Source organism: Sycon ciliatum, chromosome 3, assembly GCF_964019385.1.
Source record: "Sycon ciliatum chromosome 3, ocSycCili1.1, whole genome shotgun sequence".
Lineage (NCBI taxonomy): Eukaryota > Metazoa > Porifera > Calcarea > Leucosolenida > Sycettidae > Sycon > Sycon ciliatum.
In genome coordinates, this window is record NC_088645.1 from 23,392,604 (window position 1) to 23,404,178 (window position 11,575).

Below are 11,575 nucleotides of genomic sequence, written 5' to 3' on the forward strand. Positions count from 1 at the left end.
GTTTGCTATTTCACGAAATCCGCTATATGCGAGTTCGTTATAACTGGAGTCGACTATGTGCTGGTCAAGATCAGGAATGGTAACAGCTGAACATTCACGACAGGACCCACGTGGGCTGGGTTCATACTCTATTTCATGTGACTAACCTTGAATGACATGCAGACAGTAGAACCAACATGGCCGACATCATGTGACTAACCTTGAATGGCATGCAGACAGTGGAACCAACATGGCCGACATCATGTGACTAACCTTGAATGGCATGCAGACAGTGGAACCAACGTGGCCGACATCATGTGACTAACCTTGAATGACATGCAGACAGTGGAACCAACATGGCTGACAGTGGCGGGTTTAGGGGGGGGCGCGGGGGCGCGCGCCCCCCCCCTCAAAAATTTCGACCTAGGTTTCGAAAAATAATACAGGGCGCGCGCCATGCCATGCCATGCGCCAGGTCGAGCTAGACTAGACTACAGTCCATTCAGAAAAAAATGAACTTCTAGCTTTTGGCCATAAATGGGTCAAACGTTGAGTTTTTTTAGAATTTTTTTCTGCAATCCCATATGGAATCCTCTTCCAATTATGTTTCTGAAGTTTTTTTGTCCAAAAAGCAAGCCATAGCAAGAATAGGATTTCGGCCAGGTTTTGCCCCAAAAGCACTGAATTGGGAAAAACCATCAAAATCCAGGCCGTTTGACCCCGCCTGCAACAGTGCATTCTGCGGTTCGAACCCCAGTTCAGGCACCCTTTTTGGACCCTTTTTCAAATTTCAAAGTTCGCAGCACTGCACTGTGTACGATGAAATCACGAAAAATCGCCAAATACGGGAGCTCGCCAGAGCCAGGACCCATTTTTTTATGAATGGACTGTAGGCTCGGGGCGCGCGCGGCCTGAAACGATTGTCCAAAAGCGGTTGCACGGTGCGGTGCTCGAGCTGGTGTTGATTGACAGATTGTACACACTACAGACTACAGTACACTGTACAGTCTACAGAGCTAGAGTAGAGTAGAGTCTACGTACAGTGAGCATGCACGGCTACAGAAACACGGTGACCTGACTGTGTACTGTTGTACAGTGTGATCCCTGCTGGGACGCGCTCGACGCGTCTTCAACGGTACAAACATCGAAGAAAAGTCTTCGATCGAGTCAACCAAAACACGATTCGAATGCCGAGGGCTCAGGCGATCATCCTCGTTCGAATCGTGTTTTGGTTGACTCGAAGGCTTTTCTTCGATGTCTCAGGGACATCCCAAAAGGCCAAGCTCTAGCCAGCAGAGCCTGGAATTTTTGTAAAGCGTTCCTGTGGCGGCGCAACTCCTGCTGCCGCTCCAACAGGAAAAACAGTGGGAGTGATGAAGTCGCTGTTATTCCAGACAATCCAGTTGAACTTTCGGAGCGGACTGACAGTCAAACTCCGCCAGACGTGGAAGAACCTGTTGTCAGCGAGCAGCCAGAACATAAAGAACAGCGCACAGTGACAAGTACCGCTGCCTATGTAAAGGATACTTTGAGAGCGGTGAGAAATTGTTGGACTCGCAAATTTGAAGTTTACAATGTACATTTTGTTGCTGCGTGTACAGAAATACTGCTCGTGGTGTGTGAGATTTACGGCTTGTTGTTGTTGTTGTTGTTGTTGTTGTTGTTGTTGTTGTTGTTGTTGTTGTTGTTGTTGTTGTTGTTGTTGTTGTTGTTGTTGTTGTTGTTGTTGTTGTTGTTGTTGTTGTTGTTGTTGTTGTTGTTGTTGTTGTTGTTGTTGTTGTTGTTGTTGTTGTTGTTGTTGTTGTTGTTGTTGTTGTTGTTGTTGTTGTTGTTGTTGTTGTTGTTGTTGTTGTTGTTGTTGTTGTTGTTGTTGTTGTTGTTGTTGTTGTTGTTGTTGTTGTTGTTGTTGTTGTATTTTACTTCACCAAATGCCGGAACAGGCAGAGATGCCTTCTCACCTGCCCATAGGACAGGTTCTCACAGAATGATGAAGGGATGATATGCAAGGGAAAACAAGAAATGATAATAATAATAATATAACTTATAAGACAAAAAGGACCAAAAGAAGAAAGGGAAAAATTTATATCAAGAACAATTTCATGGAGTCAGAAATAGAAACTAATTTCATGGAGTCAAAGAATTGAAAGACAATCTCATGGAGTCAGGAACACGTGGTTGATTTTATAGACATGCATGCACAAATGATTGATAGATGAGAAGGTTGGAATTTATGGCAGATAATAAAAGTTTAACGAGGACAAAGTAAGTATATCAATGGCAGAAAGAGCTTTTCGGAAGGGACCAGGGACACGTATCACTCTAAAATCAGAGGGGAGAGCGTTCCAGAGAATGCTTCCCCAAAACATCATGCTCGATCGTACCGCAGTCCCACGGAGAAAGGGAACTTGAAGCAAGTAATTAGTTCGACACTTGTCCCCGTGTGGTGCGCTGATCCTCCGGAACAGTCTCTGGGGCCGTTCGGGTGAATAACTGTCGAAGAAGGGGCTACAGGAGGAGCTTCTTGACATTGGTTTTCAAAATGGCTGATCTGGGACAGTAGCATGATGTCATCTACCCCCACCCCATCCCGCCTTGATCCCGGCCGCAACCCCCCCCCTCAGCCAAATCCTGGACACGCCACTGGCTGACATCATGTGACTAACCTTGAATGGCATGCAGACAGTGGAACCAACATGGCCGACATCATGTGACTAACCTTGAATGGCATGCAGACAGTGGAACCAACATGGCTACCGACGTCATGTGACCCATAGATGCAGGGTTTGTGTGGACTGTGGAGTTGCAACCAATATGGCTGCCCCAGTTATGTGACCAAATTTGTGTAGAAAGTGATCAGGTCATGTGCACAGTGGAACCAACATGGTCGACATCATGTGATCCATACATGTACATGTAGATGCACTGATGCATGGGTTAGGTGGAGCTGGAGCGAATGCGGGGGCATCCCGTACAGTCATGTACTACAGCGGCGTCGCACACGGTACGGTCACTACGGTATTGACCGCACCACTATTTGCCACAAGTACCCCGTGAATCAATACAATGCACTGATTTGGGCTCTAATTTTCCAAAATGTTCGGCTCATCCACCCGGTCTCCCCCACGAGTAAATTGTACTTGAGATGGCTGACCGTACCACACTAAAATACCTTCCGACGTCCCTGTACTAGATGTCCAATGGCTCTTTTGGGCAAGTCATTGACGTGGAGTTGACATTGCACACACACGTGCAGATGCGATGATAGACAATGGGAGTGACATTTCTTTCAGCTGCCAAAAACTCCATGGTGCGTTTTATACATAAACACTTTCTTCTTGGACCAGAGTAATGTGCATTGGGTGCGTATGGTGTGTATTTGTATGTGTGTGTGTGTGTGTGTGCGTGCGTGTGTGTGTGTGTGCGTTTGTGTGTGCACGCACATGCGTGTGCACTTTTTCAATATCAACCATAATCTCTATTGATACATGTCCATGTGTGTGTGCACGTGCGTTGTGCCAACGGATGTGCGTACGGCACTCACGGCGGCTCTCTTCAACTGTTTCAGATTGTGCAGTACGAGAGGTACGATAGTAGTGTGGACTGGTGGGCACTGGGGGCCGTCATCTACGAGTTACTCTGCGGACAGGTCAGTCGGGTTAACACTTGATCTTTTCAGCCCGGCTGTTGGGGTGGGCTTGATTGTAATGATGATGATTCTCTCCTTCCAACCCGGAAAATTTTATGTTTTCGATAAGAAACGATTCAAGGCCTCTGGCTTCTCAATACTATGCGGGCATGATACTCGAAAGCCTCCTGTACGGGCAAAGCAGAGCACAATCACCATGATCATCACCATGTATCAGTACAGTAAATAGTTTAACCCAACACATGGGAGCATGATGATGATAATAATGATGATGATGATGATGATGATGATGATGATGATGATGATCAACAAGTGGACTTTTCCCGTGATGATGATCAAGGGCGTCACACACGGTACGACCACTACGACCTTGGTCGTACCACTTTTCGTCCAGGATGGTCCGCGCAATTCATCCAAAAAACAAAAAAAAAGAGCACTGCCTGTTGGACGAAAAATTCAACATTTTTCCCCCGGGGACGGCCCCGACTCCCGGTCATACCACTCCACACTGCCTTATGACGCCCCTGATGATGATGATGATGATGATGATGATGATGATGATGATGATGTGCATCATGCGTCCATTGGGGAGTTTAGCATTGCAGCAGCCGATTCCACTGTAGCTTAGCCAGAGCACGCGAAAAGGGTGCTTAGCCTCAAATCTTGAAATTGGATTCTTCAGTGCACCACATACCCTGCAAGCTTCAGAAATCATTAAAAAATCAATTACAGTCAACTTCGCTAATAACGACTGCGGATATAACGACAATTCGCGAATAACGACAGAATTTCCATGCCCAGAGCAAAGTCCCATCTTACTGTAATATATGTATAATGAGACTTCGGGTATAACGGCACTTTGCGAATAAGGACACTTTTCTGATGCCCCGCCAAGTGTCGTTATACGCAAAGTTGACTGTAGTCAAAAACTCCCCGTAATACCCAAGTTACAAGCAGTTTTGTTGGTTGTTGCGGTCCGACAGTCCCAAACACAAACGTGCGACTTCAAGTGCGTTTTTCTCACTTGAGCATGCAGTCACCTACGCACCCACGTTTTCGCTGGCCCTTAGGTTGACTGGCTGGTTCATGCTGTCCTAATCTCTGTGAGGCCGCCGGTTCACGTATAGTTAGCAGTGATGGCTTTTGAATGTGTGCACGGGACGGGGGGGGGGGGAGGGTCCTGTCTTATTCTATACGGCACCGTTCAATGTTCAAGTTTTTTACACTCTTGCATGCTCCCTCCTAGGAAATTAGGCTGTAACGGAATCTCAGCCATTCCGTTCCCCGGGACGCAGGACACAAAGGACAAGACTTGTTTGTTACATTATTTATATTGACAAGACGGAAATGGAGACAACACTCAAAGGGACGAACACGAAGACTGACAAAAGGACTCTCGACTACAACATCGCGCATGCTCATATCACACATGCACGCGACTAGAGGAGACAGTTTGGGGAATGCCATCACACAGGAAAACAACACATCATTTCACAACACCTGCCCCCTTGATGACATTCCACAAAATAATAAACCGACACCACGTTCCACATGCACAACGGCAAAAGGAACCACAGCAGAACAGAAAAACGAAAACCAACCATCAACCTAGAGCCGACGCTCTAAAATAATATCCGGGCCACGAAACAGGGCCAAACAAAAACCTAGAGTCGACGCTCTACAACCAGGCCACGCCACACAAGGCCAACCAAAACACGGGAGCCGAAGCTCCAACAAAATAATAACATGCGCACAGCCGCACCAAATAAATCTACAACAAAAACAATGGAGAACAACAGAACGAATAGAAGAGCAACAGACCGACAACAACCAAACTGAAACAACACAGCAACAAGCAACGAACTGAACAGAGAGAGAACAACACAGCGAGCAAGACAACAACAAGACGAACAACAAGGACGACACACAGTCGGTGACGCCAGACTCGTCCACTGTCCTCTGGCGAGCCACGGCCACACGCTCCGTCGCGGTTCCTGCCGTCTCAGGCTCCAGTCTACAGTTCTAGTCCACCACCTTCTCTGCCTCCTCTCCGCGTCGTCTTCCGCTCCCACCAGCTCTTCACCTCCTCCGCTCCCACGCTCTGCTTACTGCAAAGTAACAGTTACTTCGTTGTTGACGACGACTACGAACAGGGCTCACTACAAACTTACTCATCCTCTGCGTCCCGGGTTTCGGCACCACGTTGTAACGGAATCACAGTCATTCCGTTCCCCGGGACGCAGGACACAAAGGACAGGACTGGTTTGTTACATTATGTTATATTTACATGACGGAAAAGCAAACTGCTCTGACAGAGACGAACAAGAAGACTGACAAAAGGACTCTCGACTACAAAATCGCGCATGCTCATATCACACATGCACGCGACTAGACGAGACAGTTTGGGGAATGCCATCACACAGGAAAACAACACATCATTTCACAACAAGGCCATCTGCCTGGCACAGCTCTGTTATTTGTTGTTTTCTCTCCACAACTGAACAATTGAAAGCCAGAGAAAAGAGCAGTACGAGGCAGGTGGCCTGATACTTTGAAATTCTCTCTAAATTCGTAATTGCAATTTGTATGTTTCCTCTAGCTACTATTCCACTGATTGATGAGACGACTACAACCCGCATGCTTCACGCCGTTGGTGAAAACCCGAATGCACAGCGCTGCTTGATGAAATCCGATGACATGCGTCCAGTTAGTGCCCTGCACCATTTCGCAGCCCAGTGTTCACCGGGCTAGCTAGGGCTGCACAGCGCCCGCCACACGTATACCGAGGTGACGACTGAAATCCGACCCCTGCATTTCGTACTCGAGTGCGGGCACTAGCGGTGTCTATTTCGTAGTGTTACAATCCCATGCTGGGTTTTGCAATGCGAGCGCACCGCTCCAGGGGTCGGATTTCAGTTGCCAGAACTTCACTTGACTCGCTCATTCGGACTTCCATTGAGCTGCACTGTAGTACGGTGACACCTGTCTAAGACGACCGCTCAAGGGACCTTCAAAACATGGTCTCTGTTACCAGGTGGTCTCCTTATCCAGGGTCATTTGACTGGAAATAACATCCTTTGGTCCTGGTTGTAGTGGTCCTCCGGACAGGTGGTGGTCGCCTTATCAGAGTGGTCACCTTATCAGAGTGGTCACCTTATCAGAGTGGTCTCCTTGGCAGGTTTTACTGTACAACAAGTATCAACCTGCAGTCTTAAAGGCAAGTTGTGTGTGTGTGTGTGTGTGTGTGTGTGTGTGTGTGTGTGTGCGTGTGTGTGCGTGCGTGCGTGTGTGTGTGCGTGCGTGTGTGTGTGCGTGTGCTTGTGTGCAGCCGCCGTTCGAAGGTGACGATGAGGATGAGGTTGTGGGTAAGATCATCGAAGGCAACATCATCTTCCCGCGTCACATCTCCGAGGAGGCCAAGTCCATCTGTGAGCAGGTAAGGCATGCGGATGGTACATTCTGTTGCCCAGCGTTGTTGATGTGGCTTTGTGGTGACTCTTCTTACATTTGTGTGTGTGTGTCTTGTTCGGTTTATGACCTTCCTTGAGGTGGTTATGTATCTGCAGTTCTCTTGACACAGGTCATTTCATTGCTTATGTCCATGTGTGTGTGTGTGTGTGTGTGTGTGTGTGTGTGTGTGTGTGTGTGTGTGTCCATGTGTGTGTGTCCATGTGTGTGTGTGTGTGTCCATGTGTGTGTGTGTGTCCATGTGTGTGTGTGTGTGTCCATGTGTGTGTGTGTGTCCATGTGTGTGTGTGTGTTTGTGTGTGTGTGTGTGTGTGTGTGTGTGTGTGTGTGTGTGTGTGTGTGTGTGTGTGTGTGTACGTGTGTACGTATGAAAAGACCAAAAATAGGGATTCACTGGCCAGAAAATGTCACTGCAAATAGCTGTATGGTGTAGACCAGGCTGAATAGTGACGGTCAATTCTTCAGCCTTGCAAGCTGTTGAATGGTGTAATCCCAGCACAAGTTGCTATGGCTTCTGCCGTAGCATTGCTATCATCGCCTCCGGCGATGGGCGTCAAAGGTCAAAGGTCAAGGTGTACGTGCTCGTGCATATGTCACTTTGTGCTTGTGTGTGGGGGGGGGGGGGTCTGTGCTAAGAATCTTATGCGGTTAGAGGGCTAGCATAGGTATGTCTTGAAGGGTTGGGGGGGGGGGGGGGGGGGGGGAGAGAAGAGGCTAAGTGCTGGCTTCAATGTTTGTTCGTTCAGATACTTACCTACGTTATCCTGCTGAAGTGTTATGCCTCTGTCACCTCTGCCCCCACCCCCTTTTTCTCCCAGTACACACGCTCACTGTTGCTAGTGTACTGTAGTGTTGGCTATGCCATCTGATCAGTGTTACTTTCAGACACGAAACTCGCAGCAACAGCGAGGAAGCACGGTTGCCGTTTGAGAATTGTTTTGCTTACGGTACTGTCGGGCACCGAAGAACTGGGAGGGGGGGGGGGGTCAGGGTTCTAGCCTAGCCCGTTCTTTTTTTTAGCGAACACAGCAGTTTCGTTCTTATTCGATGGCACAGTCTTACATGTACATTTCTGCAGAGTTATACGCCTGAGTGTACATTATAGTGTACATTTACGGTTTCCGTTCTTATCTGCAAAAAATCCAGCCTACGCTTTTCTTAAAAATTGTTGAAATTCTAGCCTGGCCCTTCTTCGACGCCCGACAATACTGTACGTTATCATGTAAGCCGACCACACAAGGGACCTTCAAAATGCGGTCCCCATGTACAGATTGTCTCCATATCCAGGGTCATTTGACTGGAAATAACACCCCTTGGTCCTGGTTGTAGTGGTCCTCCAGGACAGGTGGTCGCCTTATCAGAGTGGTCTTTTAGGACAGGTGGTCACCTTATCAGAGTGGTCTCCTTGACAGGTTTTACTGTAGCTCTGTTCATTAGTGATGGTGGTGTGCCTGTGAATTCTAGTTCATGAAGAAGAACCCAAAGGCTCGCCTGGGTGCGGGCATGAATGGTCAGGACGACATCAAGAGCCACCCGTTCTACCACACGATGGACTGGACTAAGCTGATGAGCAGAGAGATGCCGCCGCCGTTCAAGCCTGTCACGGTATGGTGCTGCTAGCGAGGTGTAAAGTGGTTGTCGCAGCATTGTCTTTCTCCGTATTGTCTCTCTCTGTGTTGTCTCTGTCCGTAGTCTCTCTCTCTCTCTCTCTCTCTCTCTCTCTCTCTCTCTCTCTCTCTCTCTCTCTCTCTCTCTCTCTCTCTCTCTCTCTCTCTCTCTCTCTCTCTCTCTCTCTCTCATCTGTATTGTAACGTGCATGCTCGTTGTAAATAAATCAGTCCTGGTCGTATCCCGCCGCGGGACGCAAGGTGTATTGATTTTCATAATTATTAACAGTAGCACCTGCATTGGTCAGAGTTTCACGGTTTTACCAAAAAGTTCAGTGAAAATCATTCTCCATGTTGTTTTGTGTGTGCGAGGAGGCCCTCTGCCACGGGTGCTCTTTCCCACAGCTGACCGAATTGCCACTCTCGTTGTGTATGTATGTACTGTAGTACATGTACTTGTGGATGTGTGAGAGCTTCTTTGTTGGCAATCAAAACTGACTGAAGAAGTCAGGAAAAGAAGCGACAATAAAGAACACACCAGATGCCATATTTGCAACTGAAAATATTTTGCGAGAAATCATTTCTCGCCTATCTCGCAGCGCTCCGCCGGCGAGACATACAACTTCTTTGTTGGCACAATGAATGTGATGCGTGCGTGCAAGGGGCAAACTGCTTCCAGAGGCAGTCTGCTTGTACAGTTGTAAAAGGAAAAAAAAATTAGCCGGATTCGCGGCCGCATCACCTGACGTGTCCAGGAACACATCGAGCAAACAGTTGTGCTCGGTGAGATCCGATCCGAAGTGCACATTTGGTGCCACCAACTTAATTGCGCGGCCCTTGATGCCCTAGCTGGGAGACGTACGAATGCGGCTGGACGTACACATGTACACGTGCAGTGCTGTAATCGAAACTGGTCCAGGGCGTCTGTTTTCTGGTCTTTGGGTCGGATTTCAGTGAGCACAACACTCTACAGTGCTGTTCAATGAGTCGCGGTGTCACTCAAGTTTGCGCCTTGCGTCATTCCGCAGCCCAGTGTTCGCAGGTCTCGGGCTGCGGAACGCCGGGCGGGTACAGTCAGACCTCGCATAACTACACACGTCCGCTTTCCAGAAAAATGTCCGGATAGGCGAGGGAACCGGATAATCGAACACACATACTGTATGTGTGCATGGCATATGCTGTAAATCGGTAACCAGCAATTTTCTACCGGATGGCGAGGGATCCGGATAATCGAGGACCGGATAAGCGAGGTCTGACTGTACTTGAGTGACGCGACTGGATTTCATTGAGCTGTGCTGTAGTTAGACATCACACATGAACCGAGTATGTTGTTCTATTGTGGAACTGCAGAAAAGCCCAAAGGGCGTGGACAACTTTGACAAGGAGTTCATCTCGACGCTGACGACGAAGAACACACCATGCGACACGACCGTCATCAATCAGCTCAAGCAGACGGAGTTCTTCGGCTTCACGTACGTCAACCTGGACTTCTTCGACGAGGAGCAGGAGCAGGAGGCGCACGGCCGCAGTGGCGACACCATCGTTGCAGCGATCACCCGCCGCATTTCCGGCAGCGACTCGGACCAGGCGTTCTCGCCCACCAGCCCCCTGGAGCCGCTCAGGGAGGAGAGTGGCGCCGCCGCCTCCAACACCACTAACGCCACTGCTGCCAACGCCACTGCTGCTGCTGCTGCTACCTAGCGTGTTGGCCTGGCGTGCTGCTGTTTCACGGCCGTGTATATCATACAATGCCTGCCATGTTCTGTGACTCTGTGCTGGCGTGCTGCTGTTTCACGGCCGTGTATATCATACAATGCCTGCCATGTTCGTGTGACTCTGTGCTGGCGTGTGGGGTACATTCCTCCGCGCGCGCATCGCTTCAAGAACCATTTCCTGGGACATCATGCATTTGCAGTCGGTTCCGACTAGCCGCTCCACTCCTATTATTATATTGCTCAATTTCCCACTGGTGTGCCTACTGCCAGTAGTTGTAGTAACTTATCATTAGATTAGTACTAGCTGTTGTCATTGTAATATTTGTACTAGCTGCTGGTATCCATTGTACTGCCTGTTGGCATGGTATTATGTGTACTGGCTGTTGTCATGGTAGCATTTGAAGTGCTCCGGTTAATGTTTTTGCTCGGCATGTCGCTGCTTCGGCTGCACCTACTATTGCCGCCACACGCCCTTTCCTGAAGTTGCCGAGAGCCCTGCATCGGAATTCCTAGTGCCGATTTTTATTTGGAACACACTGCTAGCACTGCGTCTTTCGTTTTGTTTTTGTTTTCATGACGTCGGCGTGTCCTACAAGGAATTTCTGACGCCTTGCATGCCGTGGTACACCGGTGATGGATTGCCGTTAGCTGTCAACTTGAGATCTCCTCATAAACGATTTTGCAGGTCAAATGAATTGTTCCGGTTGTGGTTCTGTGGTTATCTTCAATGCCGTTAAATTGTTAAAAAATTGTTTCAGTGCTTCCATTTCAAAATTCCTTGCTCTGCACTTGTATTGTGTGTATTGTGTGTATGGTGTGTATTGTGGTGGTACACTGTACTAGAGTATAACCTGTAACTAAGGCCATGGTAAAAAACAAAGTTGATTCTCAGGTCATGAGCCTGTGAAAATCGATGCCAGCGAGCGATTTTTTATTTTATTTCCCACAATTTTTTATTATTTCCAAAGATAGGGTCACACATACATGTAATGACTATGTACATGGTCACATGTTCATAATATTCAGGCCAGGGAGTAGAAAAATACCGGTATTTTACTACTCCCTGATTCATGCCTTTCGCATTGACCGTTTTCATGCATATGCAAGCATAGAAATTAAAACAAATCGCCGGTGCGCCGCCAAAAATCGGTGCGCGCGTA

The 11,575-nt window shown here is 48.2% G+C and overlaps 1 protein-coding gene across 1 annotated transcript in view; it reads left to right on the forward strand.

Annotated features, from left to right (window-relative positions):
* The window catches only part of LOC135811800 (calcium-dependent protein kinase C-like), a 30,492-nt gene extending 19,379 nt beyond the window's left edge, over positions 1-11,113 (forward strand). The window contains exons 13-16 of the mRNA XM_065325045.1: positions 3,545-3,625; positions 6,954-7,061; positions 8,558-8,698; positions 10,051-11,113. Coding sequence (XP_065181117.1) covers positions 3,545-3,625; positions 6,954-7,061; positions 8,558-8,698; positions 10,051-10,401 — 681 coding nt within the window. The 3' untranslated portion in view covers positions 10,402-11,113. The remainder of the gene's footprint in view (positions 1-3,544; positions 3,626-6,953; positions 7,062-8,557; positions 8,699-10,050) is intronic.
* Positions 11,114-11,575: the final 462 nt, after the last annotated feature.